This window comes from Arachis ipaensis, chromosome B6 (assembly GCF_059453495.1).
Source record: "Arachis ipaensis isolate K30076 ecotype BB chromosome B6, ASM5945349v1, whole genome shotgun sequence".
NCBI classification, from domain to species: Eukaryota; Viridiplantae; Streptophyta; class Magnoliopsida; order Fabales; family Fabaceae; genus Arachis; species Arachis ipaensis.
This window is the reverse complement of record NC_142441.1, coordinates 87,207,138-87,232,580: the sequence shown is the minus strand read 5'-3', so window position 1 is coordinate 87,232,580 and position 25,443 is coordinate 87,207,138. Positions and strand designations below refer to the sequence as shown.

Sequence of the window (25,443 nt, the reverse complement as noted above, 5' to 3'; positions counted from 1 at the left end):
GCCTCTCTTCTTAAGGTTTTGGCTGCTTTCTCATCTTCAGGCAACTTGCCGAGTTCCAGGAAGTTGGTGATGGGGTCTAGCCATGAGGGGCTCGACTTCGTCAAGTGGAGGGCGACCGTCGGTTCCTTCACCATGCCTTGGATAAGGGACCGGTTACCCGACCCTGGCTTTGTGCTCGCCATCTTAGACAGGAGGTCCGCCCGTGTATTCCTTTCTCGTGGGACGTGTTGGACGATGACCTTCTGGAACTGACTCGTTATTTCTTTAACCTTTTCCAAGTATTTTTGCAGGAGGGGGTCCCGGGCTTGGTAGCTTCCGTTCACCTGCGAGGTGACAACTTGTGAGTCGCTGCATACTTCGACCTTTGTCACTCCGACTTCCCGAGCTAGTATTAGTCCGCCCAAGAGAGCTTCGTATTCTGCTTGGTTATTTGACACTGGAAACTCAAACTTAGTCGATTGCTCATAGATGACCCCTGCAGGGCTTTCTAGGATGACCCCTGCTCCCCCGAACGTTTGGTTGGAGGCCCCGTCAACGTGGAGCCTCCACCGTGTGCCCGTTTCCTCGGGGGGCTCCCCCGTCACTTCTACCAGAAAGTCTGCCATTGCCTGGGCTTTGATCGCATGTCGGGGTTCATATTGTAGGTCGTATTGGGAAAGCTCGATGGCCCAGGTCATCATCCTACCGGCCAAGTCAGGTTTTTGCAGCACTTGGCGAATCGCCTGATCCGTCCTTACGACTATACGATGGCTCTGGAAGTATTGTCTTAACCTTCGGGAAGAGATTAGGAGTGCCAGCGCCAGTTTTTCCAGTTTGCTGTATTTCAATTCTGGTCCTTGGAGGACCCTGCTCATGAAGTAAACGGGTTGTTGGGTCTTTCCTTCTTCTCTAACGAGCACTGCGGCAAGTGCTTCCTCGGTTACTGATAAGTAGAGGTAGAACGGTTCTCCGGCCTTGGATTTTCCGAGGACCGGTGGTGCCGCTAAGATCTACTTGAAGTGGTTGAATGCCTCTTCGCATGCTGGGGTCTATTCGAACGTCATTCCTTTTTTCATTAGATTGAAGAAAGGCAGAGCTCTTGCTGCTGACATGCCGAGGAATCGGGATAGAGCCGTTGGACGTCTTTGATACAACCCGGGCTCTTCATCTGGAGGACTGCTTGACACTTCTCGGGGTTGGCTTCCACTCCTCTTTGAGTAATCATGAATCCCAGGAACTTTCCGGCCTCCATGGCAAACGCGCATTTGAGCGGATTAAGCTTTATGCCGTGTTGCCGTAGGGAGGAAAAAACGCCATCAAGATCGCTTAGGAGGTCGTCGGGTCGTGTGGTCTTTGCGAGTATGTCATCCACGTAGACTTCTACTATTTTGCCTATATGTTCACTGAACATCCTATTCATCAGCCTTTGGTACGTGGCCCCAGCGTTTTTCAGGCCAAAAGGCATTACCTTGTAACAGTAGATCCCCCCTGGCATTATGAATGTCATTTTTTCCTCGTCGGGTCGGTGCATCGGTATCTGATTATATCCTGAGTAGGCATCCATGAAGCTCAGATACCGGTACCCCGCCGCTGCGTCGACGAGTGCGTCGATGTTAGGTAGGGGGTAGCAATCCTTGGGACACGCCTTGTTCAGGTCAGAGTAGTCCACGCACATTCTCCATCCCCCATTGTGCTTTTTAACCAGGACCACGTTCGACAACCAGGTCGAGTAGTCCAGTTCTCGGATGAATCCTGCTTCTAGGAGGCTAGCCGTCTGCCTGGCTACCTCTTCTGCCCTTTCTTGGGACATTTTTCTCCTCCTCTGGGTCACTGGCTTGGTTCCCGCCTTAACGGCCAGATGATGCGATACGAGCTGGGGATCTATTCCGGGCATATCGGCAGGCGTCCAGGCGAAGAGGTCGGCATTAGCCCTGATCATTTCCATCAAAGGCTCCTTCATCTCATGGAGGAGGTTCTTGTTTATGAACGTGAACTTATCGTCCTCCACGCTGACCCTGAATTTTTCCAAGTCTCCTTCTGGCTCTGGTCTGGATTTATCGTCTATCCTGATGTCCAGGTCAGCAAGGAAGACCCCAGATGCTTCTTTGGACTTTTTCCTGAGAGAGAGACTGGCGTGGTCGCAAGCGACCGCCGTTTCCAAGTCGCCTTTGATGGATCCTACGGATCCGTCGTCGGTGACGAACTTCATCACCAGCAGCTCTGTGCTGATGGCCGCCCCCAGGTCGTTGATGGTTTTTCTTCCCAGAATGATGTTATAGGCTGTGGAGTCTCGTAATATCACGAAGTCCGCCATGACTGTTCGTCGTTTTTGCCCCTGTCCTACAGAAGTCGGGAGTGAGATGATTCCATCCGGCTTGATGAAGTGGTCCCCCAACCCTACCACACCGTGCTGGTGGGTCGTCAGGTCGGCGTCCCTTAGCCCCAGGGCATCGAAAATGTTTCGAAACATGATGTTCGAGTCTGCCCCCATATCTACCAGGATTCGTTTGACTAGGCCCGTTCCGACCCTGGCCGTGATGACCATGGGCGGACTTTCCGGTGCCTCGTCAAACCGTTGGTCCTCCGGGCCGAAGGAGATGGGCGGGGTACTTCGGAAACTTCTAGCAGTCGAGGTGGAGACCGCTAGGACTTTGGCGTCTTTTTTTGTACTGACTTTGACCTTGGGGCGGTATTTCTGGCCGTTACCACATTTACCACTGTAAGGCCGTGGTCGTCACCCTCTGGTTCCTGCCGTCGCCTTGTCGATTGGGATCTGTCTTCGCTATCGTGGTCCCGGTTGCGTCTCCTTGGTTCCCGGATAAGGTGGGAGAAGTCGGCAAGTTTCCCATCTCTGATAACTTGTTCCAGGGCATCTTTTAGGTCGAAGCAGTCTTGGGTCTTGTGTCAGTAACCCTTGTGGTACTCGCAGTAGAGGTTCTTGTTTCCTCCCGTTCTATCCTTCAGAGGTCGGGGCTTTGACAATATCCCCTTTTCCGCTATCTGTTGGTAAACTTCGGTGATTGGTGCCGTGAGGGGGGTATAATTGGTGAACTTACCAACTCGGAGGAACGGTTTGGGTGTTTTACTCGGGCCGCCGTCCCTGGCGTGTTCCTTTAGTCTCTCCCTGCCTTCATAGTGCCGTGTTTGGTTGTAGGTGGGCTGCCGTTTATTGGCAGCCACGACCCGGCTGACTTCTTCGTCGTTGATGTATTCTTTGGCCACGCATTGGATCTCTTGCATTGTCCAAATGGGCTTTGTGGTAAGGTGTTTCCTGAAGTCCTCATTCGAGAGCCCGTTCGTCAAGCACAGGCTTGCCACCGAGTCTGTCAGACCGTCAATTTTCAGGCACTCGTCATTGAAACGGTCCAGGTATTTCCTGGTCGGCTCTCCGGGTCTCTGTGTTACCCCTAGCAGATTGATCGGGTGTTTGGCTTTGACAATCCAGGTCGTGAATTGAGCCAAGAAGGCGTGGCTGATGTCGGAGAATTGAGTCACTGAGCCCTGCGGGAGGTTGTTGAACCACCGTATTGCTGGGCCCGCCAAGGTGACTGGGAAGGCACGACATCTGACCTCGTCTCCTACCCCTTCCAGGTTCATTCTGGCCTCAAAGGCCGTCAAGTGTTCCAGGGGGTCTTGTGTTCCATCATACTTCATGTCCGTTGGCTTGTCGAAGTGTTTCGGCAGCCGGACCTCGAGCACAGAACGGTGGAAAGGGGTCGCTCCTATTATCACTGGTCCCCGAGTAGTTCTCCCCGGCTCGTCGTTCTCCCGACGGGCGTCCTCTTCGCCTCTGTTCGACGCCCGCCGTCTCTCGTGTCGGGCGTAAATGATGGGGTCCCAACTCCTTCTTCTGGCTCGTCCCCGTCCCCCGGTGCTCTCCGACTCGTATTGGGGGCTGGGTGAGCGCCTCGAGCGGCTCCTTGAACGGGAGCAGGTGGGGCTCCGCTCCTGGGTGCGTTGGTCGCGTTCTCTCTCGGCTAGCCGGCGCTCTAAGTCTTGCATCCTATGGCGCAACTCTTGCATTATCCTGGCGTGGTTGTCGCCAGTACCTCCGAAGGGGCGTCTTTCGTGAGTCTGCGTTGTGTCCCTCGGAGGCGACCTCTGCTGTTGTCGGGTTTCTGTTGAAACGGCGCCTCCCCCAAGCACGGGAGGCGCGGCCTCGCTGCCAGTTCCAGTCTGGACTAGTACGAAGTCCATGGACGAGTCCCCACAGACGGCGCCAATGTTCGGTAGGTCGGTTACCGGACGGTTCAGATCAGGTTCAGGGATGAAGGAAGGGGCTCATCTGATCACGGTCTTCCAGTCCGGGAGTGCGAGGTCCCGAGCACTTCGTGTAAGGGGGGGATGTCACCTGCAAAGACACTCCGACGCTCTTGTCAGAATACGTGCAGGTGGAGTAAGTGTAGTGTAAGGATATGATGTACCTCGGGGGAAGAGCCAGTCTTCCCCTTATATACATGTCAGTGTTGGGCCCCTCTGGAGGGCAGGCCCAAATTCCCAAGGACGCAGTCCCATAGCTGTGAGAGAGCCGTACAGGACGTGTGTCCGGGTCGGTTGAGAGGTATGTGGTCGGGCCGGGTGGAGCTCGGGTCGGGTTGACCCGCGGGAGTCCAGGGCCGTAACAAAAAGATTATATTAAAAATAGTTTATAAATAAATTATTTTGTGTTTAAATTTTTTATTTTAAAAATATTTATTTTATAAAAATGTAATAAAAAATAATAATAATATGAAAGAAATTATTTTTTTAATTTTTTTTTAAACTTTTAAATAATTTTTTAAAAAGTTATAATTTAATTTTAAAAATTATACTAAATATTAATATTATTATTTTTTATAAATTAAAAATTTAAAAAAATTACTTTTAAAATTTCTCCAACGAACGAGTCTTTAGTATGAAACTATGAATAGTTAGTGTAACTAACTAACGTCAGTTAATTGTGTGAATAGCCGGGCTACGTGACTAGGCTCGTGGTCGTTTTGTTTTAGGGTTTTTTTTTTATTATTATTATTCTTATTAAATAAGTCAGATTTAGATTTTTTATAGTTTATTAACTGAATAGGCTAAGTCATATACTTTTAAGAAATTTCATAAAATTTATTGGATTGGTCCATTGAATATCATCTTTTAAAGTTTGATATTTTATAATTTATGAGATTTTTTTGAGTAAATTATTATTTCTATTCATAAAATTTTTAAGTACTACTGATAAATCTATCTATACAATAATAAAATTAAAGTTGTACCCATAAAATTATGAAAGATAAAATTTGTACGATAAAATTATCTAAATCCTAAAAATCAACTCAAAAATTTTAAATTATCTTTTTTAACCTAACCTTATCCATCTTAATCCCTCATTCCTTTTATGACTTTATCACTACTAAAATTCTTCTACTCCAGCTCTCATCCGCATCTATCACAGCCGCCAATACCACTGCCACCACAACGTAACCACCACATGTCTCCTCTTTCTCTTTACCACCACCATCCTCCTAACAAACAACCAGATTCAGAGGTCAAAAGTTAGAACCATAGCAACGCCACAAAACCTAAACCAAATACTAGTCACGCCACCATTCCCATAACCACGTTCCTTGCCACTACCATAACTACCACTTTGATATCCATCGTTTTTGTTGAATCCACCTCTACAACGGCTACCACCATGGCTAAATCTACCCCCACCATATCCACAACCTCTTACACTTCTCAAAACATCGCCATCACCTTCGTCGTCGTCATGGGACTGAGGCTTATTGACAGTGAAGTTGCGGCCGTTGAGGTTGGAGCCGTTAGCAAGGTCAGTGTCTCCAGTGGTGAGCTCCGTCGACAGTGACAGCAGGCGCGGCGCTGGCAGAACGGCTCCTCTTCCATTGTATCCCTCTTCCTTTTTCTCTGGCTAAGTCGAGCTCTTCTTCTCTTCGTTTTCTGTGCCTTCAGTTACAACGGCGATGACAAAGATATTTTTGGTTGCTGCTCTTTTATTTTCCGTATACCATAGTAGTGGTAGGACTTTCTGATCCAGTAGTCATTCTTTTTTTCTTTCACTCCTCCATCTCTCCTATTCCTCTTCATCACTTCCCAACCTCCTCCTCCCTCTCTAGGAGAAACAAATGATTGTGATGTTCACTAAGGCATGAAAAATAATTGATTGTTAACCCTACGAGAAATGACTAAAACAAAGTTATACTTGTTTTGGATTTTTTTTTAATTAAATTATAGTTGTGATTTGTAATGGGGAAGAAAGGAGGATAAGGGACTAGAAAAATTAGGGTTAGAAAAAGCGTAATTTGAAATTTTTAAGGTTTGGATAATTTTATCGTACGGATCCTATTTTTCATAGGTACAACTTCAATTTTATTGTTTCATGTGGGGTGCACATGGCTCGACCCGGCCCGAAGACCTAGTTCAGACTCGAATACTTTGGAGGTTAATTTGGTGTGATTTCACCTGGTCTAGGATCAGGTAAGGGTCTCAAAAATAGACCCGGTCATTGTTTAGGGTCGGGTCCGAGTTAAGGTGAACCCGGCTTCACCCAACCCATGTACATTTTAAGAAGACTAAAAATTAAAAGGTATATATGTTTTAAATTAGTTCCAATATTATGTTATATTAATTATAAACTTATTGTTTTATTTTTAATCACATTTGATGAATTAAAAAATAAATCAAAGAAGCATGAAATTAGAATTTATAGACAAATTCAAGTTCAAATATAGATATCAACTTCACGATAACAAATATATTTTTTTCCCTTTATAAATAGGTGATCATAATTTTTGGACATAAAATTTAGCAAGACTCAAACCTCACCAGTCTAGACCTGATTTTAGTGTGACTCAAAAGTAATGTGATTTTATTGGGTCTAAGATCGGATAAGACTCTAAAAAATTAACCCGGTCATTATTTAGGATCGGGTTCGAGTCAAGACGAACCCCACTTCACTCGACCCATGTATATTTCTAATTTCATGAGTAGATTTATCAATATTTAAAATTTTCGTAAATAAAAATGATAATTTACTTAATTTTTTTTAATATTTTGGATCATAAAAGAATTTCATGTATTTTCTTGGTAGGTGATAAATTAGTAATATAAAATTATGTAAGTTATTAATTTGGTATTAGTGTATTCTTTTTCTAGGAACAATTTAAATATCCAAACTTAATACTAGGTTGGTTTTACTATACGTGGATTATATATTACTTGAATATAATTTGAATTTAATTTATGTTTATAGACTGTAGTTATAAGTAGAGTTGTAAATATGGTTTATATATCAATAAATTATGAATTATAAATTCTTAAATGTATCTAATGTTATTTTGGATTTTTTTAAGTATATGATTTTGAATTATAATGCATGAAACAGATTAAATAGGCTTGTGGGATTATATTTTTTTAATTAACAAATTAAATTTGAACCTCGAAATTAAAAAAGCTTATAAAAAATAATAAATTTGGATCCTCTAAATTTTTAATTTTTAATTTAGAGAGAAAAATGTGATCTCTAACCCTTGAATAATTTCTCTCTCATATTTTTTTTGTCCCACCTATAAAATAAATAGTGAGAGATTACACTTTACCTTTTAAAATGAAATTCAAACTTTAGAGAATTCAAATTCAAAAATAACACTACAAAAAAAAGAGTTTAAAATGGCATTAATATTACGGCAATTTTAAAGAACCGCCGTAATACCCGGTTATTATGGCATTGTTAGTTGCTGCCATAATTAACTTTGTGTTTGGTGGCGGTTCAGGTGATTATGGCGGTTTTGAACCGCCATTTTCATACGTATATAAAACAAAATAACTGGAACCCTAGCTCATTAAACGAAACACATCCAGACAGCGCTTTCGATCTCCCTTCTCTCTCCTTCGTCTCCTCCGTGTAACGAAGCCCTCCGACAACGCCGTTCTTCCCTCTCTGGCTTCTCCTCTCTCCGCCGGTTACCATTTCTCTAGGTACCTCTCCTTCTCAAGTTAAACTGAAATAGTTATTGATTTGTTTCTCTGCACTCCCTCTCAAGTTCTTTACACAGAGAGCTTCTTCATTTTGGTTTCTTCGTTTTTGCTGATTTTTGGTTTGCTTAAATGAAAATCTCATGAATTTCGATCAAGGTGTGAGCCACTCATAGATCTCTACACTGCACACCCAGTTTCCTTTCTCCATTTCTCTCATCCTTCACCTCCATGCAACCTAACTCAATCCAGATCCACTAGTGCAACTTTTCTTCTTCTTCTTCTTTTCGTTTGAATTTTCACTGTGTTGTGCAGTTTTTGCAATCGTCGTCGTTTTCACCGGTATCTTGTGTTGGTTAATCATTGTCATTTTTTAAAATCCCTAATTATTTAAAATTGTAATTTTAAATCGTTGATCAATAAATCTGTACATGAAGTTTCGTCAAATCCTTATTTCCCAATTTCCATGCTCGTTATTTATTCACAACAATTAATAATGATTAATTAATTAATTATTGTCACCGTTTGACCTCTCTTCTTTGTTTGTTTGTAGAAAATTGAAAACATGGTACCAGAGAGGCCGTGAAAGCTAGATAGTCAGATCTCATTTACAGAAAGAGAGAAAGAGAAAGCCACGACGGTAAATCCTTCTTTGGAGATTAATGTAAAATTGTTTTTGTTGTTGATAATGGTATTAATAATAATTATTTCTCTTCCTTGTTCTCGTTCATATATATATAGTGATTGATTGAGCTGTTCAGAACATATATACTCTAGGCTCTGTTGTTTACTAGGATTTTGTTTTTACAATTCATTTGCTACGTGATAATTGAATTGCTGGTTTTCTGTGCTATTAACGCTTTCTTATTGTTTCTCATGTGAAGGTTTCTTCTTATTTGTTTTTCTGAGCTGTTACCAGCTGGTTTCATATATCCTTTGCTAAGTTTTGTTTTTTACAGAACATTTGAACTTGTGTTTGGTAGGTGATGTTACTTTGCAATTGGTTTGTTGGGTTTTGGTCATTCAGATTGCAGTTTTTGAGCTTGGGGACCATTCTTGATGCAATTGTTGTTTACTAATTAGTCTTATTCTCCATATTCTTATGTTCTTAATTGGTGAATTTGCTAGACTTAGTTCTGGACGTTTTAGTGTTTTCTTTGTGTGTCTTGCTCATTAATCATTAAGTTTAATGATTGAATTTCCATTATTTGAAACAATGGAATCAGAAATGGTATCTCAATATGGAGTGAAATTCTAACTTCTAAAGGTTCATATTTTCTAACTTTTACAAACCAGCTAGTAGTTTCAGATTTTGTTCTGCCTTTATTTTTGGTATCTTATTTGTACATGTCTTGAGAGTCAACAACTCCATACACAAACTTTACTTCTACATTCCTATGTAACAAAATGAATCTATCTATGAACTCTACAAAGGATGATTTGGTGTATCTGGCATATTTGAGTAATCAGAAACCTCCAGTACCAGTGGGTGTATGTCTGATTTTGGATTATATTGCTGAAACACTACAACAGAAGCAGAAGTGGAGAAATCTGAAGAAGCCAAGTAGCTTCCAACAGGACCAAGCTCTGAATAATCACTTGTGTTTACCAAAGGTGCTACTTGTGGAATCCTACCTACCAAAACTAGATTGCTCCTACTCTTTTCCATCAATACATTTTTAACATCATCTTTGTTTTCCACCAACCTTTCCTCATACACTATAGATTCTTCACTACTACTGCATACACTTAAGAACTCAGACCAAAACTGCATAGACTTAAGAACTCATACCATAGGCTAGTGCTTCGCGGTCATCACGTCTTCCAAAGAATGCAGCCACTACATTGTAGAAAATAAGTTTTAGTGTTTTCTTTTAATGATTTACGTTACTTCTTTTTGGTTCAGTTGTTTCTTTTCTGTATTTAATAGCTTAGTTTTAAGGTTCTAAGATTTCCTCTATCACTTGAAGACCAAGACTTCCCTTTCTGAGTGAAGAGCAGCAGTGCCTGAATTGAATGCATGCTCTTTTTGTTATTTTTCCTTATAAATATATTTTGTTTTTGTTATTATTATGTGTTCAATCAATTATATATATATATATATATATATATATATATATATATATATATATATATATATATATATATATATATATATATATATATATATATTATGTATTCTATATATAATGCCCTTTCTGTGGTTTTTTTTGTTTCATTATAACTATTTATTATTATTATTATTATTTGTAGCTGTTTGTCATTATTGAAGATAAGTATCAAGGTGCATAATTGGTCTTGGAGTTATATAAAAGTGTGTCCTTTAATTTCTTATTCATATTAGGGATGGAATATAGCTCTATTTGTAATGTATCCGTATGTGATGTTATCTAAATCGTGTGAATATATATAGGTGGGGCCTATATCTATTTGTATGTCGCTGGGATTGTAATCAAGCATGAATATATTACAGTTTGGAGTTTGGACTCCACCAGTTACACTAAACCTTATAATACTAAGTTACTAACAGTTTGTAGTCTGTACCCATTAGCTTGACAACCACATATTGTTGTAATATAATCTGTTTAATTAAATAATAAATAAAAAGTATAATATATGAATATAAAACTAATTAGTTAGTTAGTTAATATAATATGAGTTTTATATGAATTGTTTTTATAAATTATAATTTGAGAATAATATATTTGCTTTATTTTTTGTCTCTTTTTATCTTGTAGAAAAAAATTAATTTGCATATATACAACTACTTGAGAAGGAAAAGTTCATAAAGCCACTATAACAGCCACAAAATTATCATTTGAAAGAGGTAATTATAATTTTTTTTATAATTTCTTTTAGAATACTATTTAAGTATTTGTTTGATATCTAATTTGCACATACAAGAATTTCTTTTTATAATAGCGCCTGCTGATGTATACTAGTTAGTTGCCTAGTAAATATGAGAGAGAGAGAGAGAGAGAGAAAGAGAGAGAGAGAGATTTATTTTTAATGAATAGATTTTTTAATATTCCTCTTTGTTGTCCCTCTTCGTCATGTCAATTGATAAGTCATGGATTGGAAAACCACGAAACACGCACGAGTATAAAGATGGTCTAAACAAGTTTTTGGATTTCGCCTTTGAGCATCGATCTCTCAGGGGTCGTTAAATTAAATGCCCTTGTCCGGTGTGTGATTTTGGCAAGTGGCAAACAAGAGAGGAAGTTTTTGAACATTTAATAGTCAAGCCATTTCCAGAAAACTACAAAGTTTGGTATTGGCATGGTGAAGAAGCAGTGGAGTTGGGTCACAAGCTCATCAAACTAGTCAAATTGTACAAGATGATTCGACATCTCAACATCCAATGGTAACAACGCTCAATGACGCGTTTGGAGTTGCTGGACCTGACTTGAATGAAGATGGAGATGGAGATGAATACAACATAGAAGATGGAGATGGAGATGAAGACAACATAGAAGATGCAGAAAATGAAGAGCACAATGGAGAAAATGTAGAATTTTACAAGTTGTTGGAAGATGGTAATGAGCAATTGTATGAAGGGTGCACAAAGTATTCAAAACTGTCTTTCTTGATTAGTCTGTATCACATAAAGTGCTTATACAGAATAAGTGACAAAGCCATGACCGAAATCCTCAAGTTAATAAAAGATGCTTTTGGAAATGCGAAGATTTCAAACACATTCTATGAGGCCAAGAAAATCATAAACAAACTAGGGCTTAATTATACCAAGATACCTGCTAACCCTAATGACTGCATGTTATATTGGGAGGAGGATGAAGATTTGCAAGAATGCAAAAGATGCAAGACATCTAAATGGAGTGATGCTAAAAAGAAGAAACCGGCAAAGATCTTGCGATACTTTCCACTAAAACCGAGACTTCAGCGATTATTCATGTGTTCTAAGACTGCACAATTAATGCAATGGCATGCTTCGGCAGAAAAGAAAGATTCGAAGATGAGGCATCCGCGGGATTCTGAAGCTTGGAAGACATTCGATTTACTTCATGATAAGTTTGCCGAAGATCCTCGAAATGTACGTCTTGGTCTTGCAGCTGATGGATTCAACCCTTTTGGAACTTTGCGTACAAACTATAGTGTTTGGCCAGTGGTGCTTATTCCATACAATCGACCTCCATGGGAGTGCATGAAGCCAACATCACTTATCTTGTCAATGATTATTCCCGGAGAGAAAATACCGGGAACAACATAGACGTATACTTACAACCTCTTATCAAAGAGTTAAAAGATTTGTGGTATGATGGTGTTCAAACATTCGATAGGTTCAAGAATGAAATGTTTACATTGCGAGCAGCATTAATGTGGACAATTAGTGATTTTCCAGGCCTTGGTAACCTATCTGGGTGGAACGTACACAGTAAATATGCTTTTCCCACATGTAACTTCAACACTGATTCATATAGATTAAAGCATGGTGGAAAATGGTATTTTTTGGGGCATCTCCGTTTCTTAGAAAGGGGTCATAAGTTTAGGCTAAGTCGTGCAAAATTTAATGGAAAAGTTGAGTTGAGGGATTCCCCAGCAGCACTAACAGGGTCAGAAATATTGGAACAACTTGAAGGCATCAATGTTTCATTTGGGAAGGAACTACAGGCAAGTAAAGGTAAGAGGACTCAACGAAAAGTTGTTGAAGAAGATGATGAATCGGGGATGTGGAGGAAGAAAAGCATATTTTTTTATCTTCCTTATTGGGAGTCTAACTTATTGCGCCACAATCTAGATGTTATGCATATTGAAAAGAATGTTTGCGACAATGTGTTATACACCTTGCTCAATGAGACTGGAAGGTCAAAGGATAATCTCAAAGCTCGTAAGGATCTTAAAGAAATGGGTATAAGAAAAGATTTATGGCCAGATGAAAATGGGAGATATCATCCATCTTTGTTCACAATGTCAAATTCTATGAAAGATATATTCTTGCGTACTATAAAGAATATTAGAGTACCAGATGGTCTCTCGAGTAATATTTCACGGTGTGTTGACCTGAAGCAAAGAAAGCTCTCTGGATTGAAGAGCCATGATTGTCACGTCCTTATGCAGCAACTATTACCCATTGCCATACGTAATGTGCTACCAGATAAAGTTACTGCAGTGCTAATAGAGTTGTCTTCATTCTTTCAACAGTTGTGCTCTAAAAGCTTAAGTCTTACTGAACTTGAGAAGCTCCAACCTCGAATAATCCTTACCCTTTGTCATTTAGAAATGTTGTTCCCTCCTTCTTTCTTTACAATCATGGTTCATTTAACCTGTCATCTAGTTGATGAAGCAAAACTTGGAGGACCAGTACACTATAGGTGGATGTATCCTATTGAGAGGTAAATATCTCTTTTCAATCATTGTTCATTTAACCTGTCACTTAGTTATATCTTGCTTACTAAAGCCAATTATACAAACTAGGTATTTAGGACATTTGAAGTCCTATGTACGAAACAAAGCTAAATCAGAAGGTTCTATAGCTGAGGGATATGTGGCTGAAGAAGCTCTTACATTTTGCTCTTGGTACTTAGAAGGGATTGAGACAAGATTTAATAGGCCACCACGTGTTGATGATCGTCCGGATGGTAATTACAGTACACATGTTGATTCACTTTTTTCACAAATGGGTAACTCTAAGGGAGCTTTCACAGTATTTGAGTTGTCACCTATGGAAAAAAAACAAGCACATCGCTATGTGGTTCTAAATTGTCCGTATGTCAAACCGTTCATTGAGTAAGTACTTAAGGATTTGCGTACATGTTTTTTATTGCCAAATGCCTAAACTTTGCATTTTTATTTACTTGAAAATAGTTGTTTAGTTAGAGTTAAACTTCTATATCTGACAGTGACTTTAAAGATTTTGTACGAAGACGATCTAAGGGGTAGAAGGCCTTCAAATGTAGAGATAGAAAAAAGAGTCAATAAAGATTTTGTTACTTGGTTTCCTACGCAGGTAAATAGAAAAATGATAAGTTTTTTGCTAATATTGAGCAGTATTTGTGGATATAATAACTAATATGTTGTTCTATCATAATAGCTTATGAACCCAGACATTATGAACCCAAACATTATTATCAATAGCATTAGAAATCTGAAAAGATACTACTTTTCTTTATGCCCATGAATAAGTCTCAAGTTTGTAGACTTGTAGTACAAGAATTAAAAATCATTCAGATCTACTTTTGAACCTAGGGAGTAGCGCCATACATCAAGGCTTTTTTTTGGGTATTAAAACGGGACTTAAAAGCCTGAAAAGAATAACGAAATTAGATGCAAACTACTCAGTCTAAGAGGCTCCTCTATCACCTTCTTGAAAGATTTTGATTAGCTCTGAAGGAATAGCAAGGCTTTAATGAATTATTAGTGGTCTGGTGCAGAATGCTAGAACAGATCGGAGTGTACAGAGAAAAACTATCATATCCATGTTAGAACAGATCGGAGTGCCAGCTTTAATGAATATTAGTGGTCTGGTGCAGAATGCTACATAATCTGAAGTGATTTAATGCTGTATAGTTAGTTTTTCATTGTTTAAAATTATTGGTTTAATATAGAACAGTGCTTTGTAATGATAAATCTATGTAAAAGGCTAGGCCTATTATTAATGAAATTTTTCTGTCCAAAAAAAAAGAAGCAACAGATCCGAGTAATGTTCTAATGGGAAGGGAACAAAATTCTGGCAGCAATACCCAAAAAATTAAAGCAGATTAACATTAACTAAACTGTATTTTAGGGCTTTAATTAAATAAGACTTTACCATTTTATTAGTAAAGCGAATTTTATTTATTTTATTCTTTAGTCGCTCATTTACTCATTTATTTATACTCATTTGTCTATTTTAGATGAATATGAAAATAGTACACGCCTTCATTTATTAGCGAAGGATGTGCATAATTTGCCAGAAGGTTTGCGCATAGTCGTCAATTTTGATAAGCATCATGCAGCAATAGGAGAAGCAGCTGGACTCCTTGCAGGAGTTTGTGGGCAATTGGCCACTGATTATGTAGCATTTCCAATCAGTTTTGAAAAGTGGTCAGACATTCCAGCAAGCTTTTTTGAAAATCAATGGAATATTTTTTTCCTAGTAAGAAGATTACTCAAACTCTAAAGCTTATTTCTTTGCCATTATTTAGTTATATTTGCTGGTTAATATATATTCTTTGTTATAATATTGAAGGCTCGATTTTGCTTCAAAGTGAGTGATAACTTGGCCAAACGATTTTTGCTGCAATCACTTGGCAAAAAATGGAGGGAACATAGGATAAAGCTTTGGAATGATTTTTATGATCCGAGGTTGAGTAAAACCGAGATCATAAATAATGCACCAGAAGATATTGCTCCAGATCAGTGGGCTCTATTTGTAGAATATCGTTTGAAGCCTGAAACTCAGGTAAGTACTTACTCTCCTACTAAAAAGCCTTATATGAAGCAGATATTGTTGCTGCCTGCTCTTGTATTTTATTTTATATAGAGTTGAATGCATGTTTGTCTCTATTTAATTGTGTCCAAATTTAACTTGCAGAAACTTTGTAAGAGGAATCAAGAAATTCGACAAAAACAAATAATTTCTCATACTTCAGGTGCTAAATCAATTGCAAGAAGAAAGGCTGAATTGGTAATCAATTAATGCATGCATATCTAATCTATCTCAAATATAATGCATGCATCATCTCTTAATTTTCTGCATATCTAATCTAAGTTAGTAAGCTACTATTTTTTGATCGAGTCTTTCTAATTTTCTTAAATTTTAGACGGAAGAGACGGGAAAAGAAGTTAGTAGGGTTCAAATGTGGGACATCACTCACAAGAAAATAGATGGAAGTTATGTTAATGAAAAGGCTAAAGAAATAGCGGTAAGACTAAAGTGCAATAAGTAACTTGTTTGTATTTCTTTTTCTTTCTTTTTTATAAGATAATACTATTTTTGATTCTTTCTCTTTCTTTTTATATATGTAGGAGAAGATTGAAGCACATAGTAGCCAACAACCGATGGAATCAACTGTTAATTCTCCTCTTGATGCTCTTGGAGTAGTTTTTGGGAAAGAGCACCCTGGTCGTGTTCGAGGTTTAGGTATGGGAGTTGTTCCAACAATTGCTTTCAAGAACAACACTACAAGGATTAGTCAAATGAATTTAGGTTCTTCAAATGATGTTGGCACATCATCTACTTGTGGTTCAAATGTGCAAGAAGAGTTAGATGCCGTTAAAGCGCAATTGCAAGCGCTAGTCTCCTATATTGCTTCTAAGGAAGGAGGTAAAATTCCAATACAATTGGCTGGAATGTTCCCTACTCAACAAGTTTCACAGGTACATTCATATTTTGCTTATGATTCATATTATTAATATAATTAGTAGTAGTGCTAGCTTATGCTAGAATGATAGTAAACCTTGTCTTGTGTGTACAGTATTTTGCATTAATATTTTGAGGAAAGACTATACTATTATGTTTTAATCGAACTTTGATTGGTTGCTTGCTTGCTATCTTCTATGTAAAAGGAGATGGGACCTTGGTAGTTGGTAGTAATGGGATATTGGCTTCATTTCATCCAGCTCTGCATTAGATGGGTAAAAGATCCTTTTAATACTGAATTGCAAATTATATATTTTAAATAAAGCTATATCAAATAAATAAATAAACAGGGTTAGTCATAATTTTAATTTTGCCATCAACCTTAAGTTTGTTCACTCTTCACACCAAGCAAACCTTCGGGTTAGGACGCGCTCAATGATATTTAATTTTCCCAAATGAAAATATCTAATGATACAGGAAACCTATATAACTGAGTATAGTATACAGTGTGCTGATCAAAGTATAGTTTTCCAATTGTAAAGAGTGTGACTGAGGGAGGAGCTAGTTAGGAGGGGCCATGAATCAATTCCAATCATGTATTCTTCTTTTATCAAAACCCTGGGCATATGTGAATGAAAACTATGGGTGAGATACAGAATTGATAGTATATGTTCTTTTATCAACTGTTAATTCTTGACTTGCTCAGTTGCTATGTATCAATGCTATGTAATTAGACATGATAAATGTGTGAAAACAGAGTCAAATTTTTATTGTATCAATGCTATGTAATTAGACATGATAAATGTATATCAATATATGCCTTTTTCTTGCATTTCTTGTGCTCATAATAGTTATATTTTTATTGTAGGGATTGGATCAGGAGAGTGAGATTCTATCACCAAAAGAGTTAGGAAGTAGGTCTTATGGAGCAAGCAACAAGGAAGCATGACCTTGTTTGATATGTTAAGACGTATATTAAGAATTATATGTTAAGACGTATTATTGAAAAATGTTACTTTGATACTTTGTTTTTGGATTATGACATTTCAATTATGACTTGGATTATGACTTTTGGATCATGTATGAATTAAAATCATCATATGATGTTTGATTTATGACTATGCCTTTTGGTTATTATGAGATTTTTAAGTGAGTTTCAAAAATATCACTTTAAATTGGTAGTTTCAATCTTATTTTAAAAAGCATTAAATTGTCATCATAATTAGGTACAAACGGCGGTTAGAAACTCTCATTTTAAATAAAAATGATGCCATTATATGCTGGTAGAAACTGCCATTTTAAACACAAAAGATGCCATTATAACCTGGTAAAAACGTAGAAACTGCCATTTTAAACACAAAAGATGCCATTATAACCTGGTAAAAACGGCGCCTAGAAACTACCATTTTAAACACAAAAGATGCCATTATAACCTGGTAAAAATGACAGTTGTAATGGTAAAAACGGCGGTTTTCAACCGCCATTTTAAACAAAAATGAAGCCACAATATTCTGGTAAAAACGGCGGGTGTTCAAAAACTGCCATTTTATGCGGAAATAACGGCGGTTACAAACCGCCATTTTAACCCTCAAAAAATCGCCGTATTATCCACAGGTTATTACGGCGGTTTTTTGAAAACCGCCGTAATAACCAGAATGGCGCCCAGAATAACGGCGTTTCTTGGAGGCGCCAGTTTTGGTCATAATGGCGGTTCTAACCGCCGTAATTTTCCAAAATAACCGCCGTTTTAACCCCTTTTTTTGTAGTGTAATAGGATTCAAATTTTTTTTTTTGGTATTTACAATAGAATTAAATTTTGACCACATATTTATCAGATGGGTCAGGCTTGATTTAGCAAAAGCCCAGATAAGCCCAATCCTAACAGCAAAGAGTCCCAAAATAAAGTACATTAATAAATAACCAATTTGGGTTGGTCAATTGGTCAGTTTACTCGTCCGTTTAAGTAAGTGTTAGAGTTCGAATCCTGTCTTGTGTATAGGGTTGGAAGTGAGTCAAGCTAGCTCATGAGCCAGTTTGAGCTCGACTCATTAATAGCTCGATAAGCTGAACTCGTGAGCTGGTGAGCCGATCTTAAGCTTGGATTTGAGCTTATAAATTAAATGAGTCGAGCTTGAGTTTGGATAAGCTCAGCTCATTAGCTCGTGAGCTGGCTCGATTATATATATAATATTAAAAGTATAGATAAAACGCATATAGGATATGCGTATTAATATATATATATATATATATATATATATATATATATATATATATATAATTTTACATATATATTAATGTTGTTAATTGTTCAAAATTTTATAGTCATTTTTTATATATAATTTTTATTTAGAGTATAAATAAAAAATTTATAATTGATAGATAGACAATATATTAAATTTATTTTTTTAATATTTTTTAATATATATAAGTTATAATTTGTTGATATAGAATTATAGATTATGTTCCTATTATTTGAGCTAGCTTGTGAGTTCGAGCCAACTCGTGAGCTTTCGTTGAGTCGAGTTTGAGCTTACGTAATAGGCTCGCTTGTTAATGAGTCGAGCCGTGAGCCAAATTTAATTTTCATGAGCCGAGCTTGAGTTTGGTCTAACTCGACTCAACTCGGCTCACTTCCAACCTTACTGATGTATGTAGTAATTTATTGGTTAGTAATAAATCTTTAAATAGAGTTTAGATCTATAAGAAATTAATTTTTAATCTATTGAATTAAAAAATACCGTGAATAAAAAAAACTACGTTAATAAATAAATAGAGGTTTTAGGCTTTACAGTGACTGCAATTTACTTTTTTTGTCATTTAAGTTTTTGTCAATTTACTTTGTACAATTTAAATTTCTTGCAATTTACTTTCTGTTGATCAATTCTCACTCAATTCACCACTGTTAGCTTAACTAAACTAATCACCTCACTAAAGTTGCTTGATCCATTAGTTCTCGTGAGATCGATCTCACTCTAAGTAAGTTTTGTTACTTAATGACAACCTGATATACTTGTCGGTAAATTTGTGTGGAATCGATTTTCCCTCGTCAACTTCCTAACATAAACTTGATCAGCATATATATATATATATATATATATATATATATATAAAATTAGCCTTTCTTAATAGTTAATGTATGTTAAGTGTCTCTCTTTAGTCTGTTAACAAATAACTATTTACTTTTTTTGCAAGATTATATTACCATTGAGACTAACGTATTACCAATTCACTTTTTAGTTATTTTATTAATTCATGTATTCTCTCTTCCCAATTATTCCATAGAGTAATAATTTAATAAGTATATCACTGAAAAAGAAATAATAATATATGCAAAGGAAGTAATTTGGTTACATTTATTTGTTTTTCTATAAAGTTCAATAAAATTATATCCATATTTCTATACTTCTATATATACTATATATAAAGTCTCCAAAAATGTACTATATATAAGGCTCATATAAGTGAGACATAATGTATAATGTTTTTAAAATATCATTCATTATATATAGGATCGAATCCAAAAATTTGGTAAAGAGACTAAAAATTAAAATTTTATATAATTAAATATAATCTTTTTTTTTCATTTTTATAATAATATAAATGAAAAATTCATATACAGATCTAGCAGCAACAATTATTATTTTGTTTGAGCCTATTTCAGATATATGATTGTGATGTTCACTAAGACATGAAAAACAATTGATTGTTGATCCTTGGAGAAATGACTAAAAAGAAGTTATACTTGTTTTGGATTTTTTTTTAAATCAAATTATAGTTGTGATTTGTAACGACGATAGAAAGAGGGACAAGGAACGAGGAAAATTAGGGTTAGAAGAAGGGTAATTTTGGATTTTTAAGGTTTGGATAATTTTGTCGTACGGATCCATTTTTCATAGGTACAACTTCAATTTTATTGTTTCATGTAGGGGTCTACATGGCTCGACTTGGTCCGAAGACCTGGTTTGGATCTGAATACTTTGGAGATTAATTTGGTGTGATTTCACTAGGTCTAGGGTCGGGTAAGGGTCTCAAAAATAGACCCGGTCATTATTTAGGGTCAGGTCCGGATCAACGCGAATCTGGTTTCACCTGGCCTATGTACATTCTAAGAAGACTTAAAACTAAATGGTATATATGTTTTAAATTAGTTCCAATATTATGTTATATTAATTATAAATTTATTGTTTTGTTTAATCATATTTGATGAATTAAAAAATAAATCAAAGAAGTATGAAATTAGAATTAATGGACAAATTCAAGTTCAAATATATCAACTTCACGGTAACAAATATGTTTTTTTTCCCTTTATAAATAAGTGATCATAATTTTTTGATATAAAATTTATCAAGAATCAAACTTCACTAGTTTAGACCCAATTTTAGTGTGATTCGAAAGTAGTGTGATTTTATCAGGTCTAAAATCGGATAAGACTCTAAAAAATAGATCTGATCATTATTCAGGATTATGTCTGGGTCAAGGCAAACCCAACTTCATCCGGCTCATGTTCACTCTTAATTTCATGAATAGATTTGTCAATATTTAAAATTTTTGTAGATAGAAATAATAATTTACTCAATTTTTTTAATCTTTTGGATCATAAAAAAATTTCATGTATTTTCTTGGTAAGTGATAAATTAGTAATATAAAATTATGTAAGTTATTAATTTGGTATTGGTGTATTCTTTTTCTAGGAACAATTTAAATATTCAAACTTAATACTAGGTTGGTTTTACTATACGTGGATTATATATTACTTTAATATAATTTTGAATTTAATTTATGTTTATAGACTATAGTTATAAGTAGAGTTGTAAATATGGTTTATATATCAATAAATTATAAATTATAAATTCTTAAATGTATCTAATATTAGTTTGGATTTTTTTTAAGCATATGATTTTGAATTATAATGCAAGAAACAGATTATTAAATAGGTTTGTGGGATTATATTTTTTAAATTAACAAGTTAAACTTGAACCTGAAATTAAAAAAGCTTATAAAAAATAATAGGATTTAACTTTTTTTTTTTGGGTATTTATAAAAGGATTTTTTTTTTTGGTCTTGTAATAGGATTACATTTCGACCACATATTTATCAGATGGGTCAGGCTTGATTTAGCAAAAGTCCAGATAAGCCCGGTCCTAATGGCAAGGAGTCCCAAAATAAAGTACATTAATAAATAATTAATTTGGGTTGGTTGATTAGTTAATTTACTCATTTATTTAAATAAGTGTTGAAATTTAAATTCTGTCATATATATCTAATAATTTATTGACTATTAACAAATTTTTAAATAAAATTTAAATTTATAACAGATTAATTTTTAATCTATTAAATTAAAAAATATCGTAGACAACAAAAAAAATTACATTAATAAATAAATAGAGGTTTTAGGCTTGAAGCGTGTCTTTCTACAATCTCAAAAGACGGCCCAGTCTTGTCCCCTTCCCCAAGCACCCCAAAGCACATACATGTCCAATTGTCCAATACTCATTTGCAAAAACGTACAACAACATTATGGAATCTCTCGTACATGGCTTCTCCTAAAATATCTTGTAACAACTGTAACTCAGTTTCATTTTATTCAAAAAATTAAGTAATATATATTCGAGTAAAAGTTTTTTTTAGTCTCTAATAATTTATTTAATGGACATTATATTTTTTTAATAATTATAAAAATATAAATTGATTTTTATTCATTTTTATAATTGTTAGTAATACATTACATGTTGAGGTGTTAAATAAGGTATTTACATACCTGTCTCTTTTGTAATAGGAATAAATCACCTATAAATCCTTCAACTGTTTAGCGTGATCCCTCTTTTGCTTTTTTCACTCTCTTTCTATCGCAGTCTCCTCCTCATCTTCTTTGACTCCAAAATCCTAACCCCAACAGTCCTATCGCTACCGCATACGTACTTCTCCTCATCCTCATCACAATCATCGTCGTCATCAATAATATCATCATTAGAACTCGAAAATCTGAGATACTGGTGGCACATGTTCTGATCTTTCATAGAAACGTCGTGCTACGATCAAGTGAAAGAGAAGGCGTTGGGATCTCAATGATGGTGGAGGGAGATGACATGGGGCAACGAATTTGAACTTCTTCTAGCAGGTCTTGAGCTTAGCGAGGAATTTAGGTGGAAGAAAGGAGAGTTTCGAACAGAGAGGGAGGAAGCGGCGATAAAAAGAGTAGTAGAAGCAATGGAGAAATCACGCCGGCCAATTAAGAAATTGAGGAGTTTAGGGGACAATTTATCCCTATTAAAAAGGAGACAGCCACGTAGATACGTTATTCGATATATTAGTGTGACCTGCTGTCAACTAATAGAAATGAAATCTCTCCAGTTTTTTTAACACAAGTGTGATCTCTTACCATTAACTTTATAAGTGAGACCAAAAATAAATATGAGAGAGAGAATAATAAAGGGTGAGAAATCACAATTGACACCATCCTTTTTCATTGAAGAGGATCACTCCGGTCAACTACTTGCATGGATCAATTTATATTTTTATAATTGGCAGCGAGGGCAATGGCAATCGAGTAAATGGGTAGAGACAAAAAAAAAAAATTTTACTCTATATATTGATATCAAAATATGGTATAGTTAACTGCTAATCAATTATGTCTCGTTTTTCATAATTACCGATACAATCTCAATCACAGCGTAGTGCAGGTTAACATAATATTTACAACATTGATTACTCGATGGTTAAACTCAAATCCAGAACTACTAATTATAATCTCTATTGATAAATGCACGAGAGTGCGATTTGAATAAATTCAACGAAAATATTATGTGTAACTTGATGATTGTAGCCTTGTAGGGGACGAAATTAGCACCACATTATATAAAATTAATTCCACTATACATATAATATAATATTTTCCTTAATCTAAATGGTTGATCTATCCTTTAAAAATGAAAATATATGAGCAAAAGATAATATATAAACCTTATGAGTCTAGATAGATTAAGAGGGGAAAATCTCAATAGGTGTCAGTTTCGTCAAAGTCTTGAGAGAAAGAAAAACCAGTTGAATGATAGATAATAATATATAATAATATATAGAAGCTAAGTGAATGAATCAATCAGGATTCTTACTGTTAGCACATATCAACAAAGAGAATCCATTGTCACTTGTCTGGAAATCCTTCTCTTCTAACAACCACAACCTACTGTCCAATCCACTCCTCGTACGGAACATGAAAACAGCAGAGCCTCTGTTGTTTTGATCGAAGAAAAGCCAATCATGAATGTCCCACATCATATCCACAACTAAACCGTCCACGAAAACAGTTTGGTTCCCGCGAAAGTTCCACTTCAGCCTCTTCACCTGCAAAATTCTCTTCTCGTCCATATGCACACACAATACTACTTCATCATGTCCATGTCCCTTGTAACATTCTTCGTCTTCCGTACGAAAATTTATCACTATGTCGTGCGAGGTTCCCGCATCAGAGAACCTCGTCTTCGTCGAAAACATAGTATTGCCAAAGAACCTCTCGATTCTAGAAACCAACGAGAAGCTTCCATAGCCACCATTTGCCTCGGCGTTCTTGTTGTCACCGAGGTGCAGGCAGGGTTCTGCGTCCACCGAAACATCAACGTAGAACCCGCCAATAGGCTCTGGCCCTTGATCGCTGCTGTATTTTGCGGCAGTGACATCCCACGAGACTTGAACGTGAAGGTTCTGAGACTCCAAGGTTTCGTTTCCTTTGCTTTTTCTTAATTGGTGCTCCTTTGGTATGGAGTGGAAAGAAGGATCAGAATTATTGGTAACGGTTATGACGAAGCCTTGGCCTATGAGTTTCTTGGTCCAAGTTATTGATATCAAGAGTAGTTGTGGTTTTTGCGTTGAATTAAAGTTGACTTTGTAAACTGAAGTAACAGAGTATTTGGTGGAAGAAAGGGTTATCTTTGGACAGAGATAGGCTTGGCTTGAAGGCTTTGAAGAACAATACGAATCGGACACTCTAATCGCATGTTCATTGTAACATAATGCTAACCCTCTCATTGTTAATATTAAAAGAATAATAATTAACCCCAATTTTTTAAAAAAATAAAAAGATATGGATCAACGGTTACTTACTCTTGTGTTTGCATAAGATGGAAGAAAGAATTAGCTAGCAACTACAAAGAGATGGAGAGATTGAAGGTGACAAAAGACAGGGCAACTTCCGCTTCTGGAGTTTTCCATGTGTTAAACGTCCTTTCCGTTATCTTTACTTCTTTAGCATAGCCTGTTGAGAGAAACATAAGTGGAAAGAGTAAAGACAAATATTAACACAGAAAGAAAATGAAAACCATCTTCCTTGGCTCCTACATTGAATGGCACCACAATTAAATCCAAGCATTAAAATTAATTAATATTTTACTTTATCATGATATTGAAAAGTCATGTGATGATTCAATCCTAAACCGATTACGTTTCTTTTTTGGCTATTAATCCCAGCTTTGACCTTATCTACTTACAATATTCCTACAGTAATAATACTCGATGCTTTCAAATAATTTCCTATTTAAAATTCAATTTGGTCTAAAATAACTTTTATTTATAAAATTACATAACGTTAAATTCTTTTTCATTAATAGCTCTATTAGATGACAGAGAAGAAAGAGCAAATAATACATATGCTTTACAAAAAGAAAATGAAATTACAATAATAGAATAATTAATAAGGATAAATTGAGATCATTTATCTAAAATTAAGATTATGACGCTATTAATTATCTTTACTTTTATGTAAAACTATTGAGTAATAATAAACAGAGGTAAATACCAAATCGGTATTCGAAAGATTTTGGCGCTGACAAAATGATATCTAACTTTTGTAATTGACAAAATAGTTTTTAAAAGATTTTAAAATTTGACAAGCTTACCCACGAGTTCACCGGAGCACATCTCCGGCAAGTACAATGCTGACATGACCATTATGTTTTGATAACATGGCAAAAACCCTCCCCAACCCTAATCCTTTCCCTCCAACGCATTCTCCCCTTCCCCCTCCACAACGCACTCCCTCCCTTCCCCTTCCTACATGCATTTTCCCCCTCCCTAACCCTAATCCCCCCTTCCTAACCCTAATCCCCCATCCCCAATCTAAAATTTTACCTTCTGAACTCTAATCCCCCTTCCTTTGCCCCTTTGAACTCTAATTCCCCATTCCCAACGCATTATCTCACACTCTCAAC

The 25,443-nt window shown here is 36.4% G+C and overlaps 3 protein-coding genes and 1 pseudogene across 3 annotated transcripts; 2 read left to right on the top strand and 2 right to left on the bottom strand.

Moving 5' to 3' along the window:
• Positions 1–888: 888 nt before the first annotated feature.
• Positions 889–2,293, bottom strand: LOC148561652 (uncharacterized). The gene is made up of 2 exons (XM_088490777.1): positions 1,557–2,293; positions 889–1,081 (listed from the first exon to the last, which is right to left on the bottom strand). Exons 1-2 carry the CDS (start codon positions 2,291–2,293, stop codon positions 889–891), a joined length of 930 nt encoding a protein of 309 aa, XP_088346903.1.
• Positions 2,294–10,997: 8,704 nt separating this feature from the next.
• LOC148561651 (uncharacterized) lies at positions 10,998–13,299 on the top strand (annotated as a pseudogene).
• Positions 13,300–13,670: 371 nt separating this feature from the next.
• LOC107648796 (uncharacterized) lies at positions 13,671–17,192 on the top strand. The gene is made up of 7 exons (XM_088491699.1): positions 13,671–13,689; positions 14,796–15,037; positions 15,131–15,343; positions 15,476–15,568; positions 15,705–15,806; positions 15,910–16,260; positions 17,112–17,192. The coding sequence occupies exons 1-7, from the start codon at positions 13,671–13,673 to the stop codon at positions 17,190–17,192; spliced, it is 1,101 nt and encodes a 366-aa protein (XP_088347825.1).
• Positions 17,193–23,073: 5,881 nt separating this feature from the next.
• On the bottom strand, positions 23,074–24,578 carry LOC107648245 (uncharacterized). Its single transcript, XM_016352196.3, has one exon. It carries the CDS (start codon positions 24,263–24,265, stop codon positions 23,336–23,338), a length of 930 nt encoding a protein of 309 aa, XP_016207682.1. The 5' UTR covers positions 24,266–24,578; the 3' UTR covers positions 23,074–23,335.
• Positions 24,579–25,443: the final 865 nt, after the last annotated feature.

Bases quoted from the DNA above. Each gene is read 5' to 3' on its own strand.
- LOC107648796 (XM_088491699.1), top strand. The intron at 15,344-15,475 runs GTAAGTACTTAC...TTTAACTTGCAG, and splicing joins GTTTGAAGCCTGAAACTCAG to AAACTTTGTAAGAGGAATCA. The intron at 15,569-15,704 runs GTAATCAATTAA...CTTAAATTTTAG, and splicing joins CAAGAAGAAAGGCTGAATTG to ACGGAAGAGACGGGAAAAGA.
- LOC107648245 (XM_016352196.3), bottom strand. From the start codon at position 24,265: ATGAGAGGGTTAGCATTATGTTACAATGAACATGCGATTAGAGTGTCC.
- LOC148561652 (XM_088490777.1), bottom strand. From the start codon at position 2,293: ATGGCGGACTTCGTGATATTACGAGACTCCACAGCCTATAACATCATT. The intron at 1,082-1,556 runs GTATCTGAGCTT...GCATGTCAGCAG, and splicing joins GACGCAGCGGCGGGGTACCG to CAAGAGCTCTGCCTTTCTTC.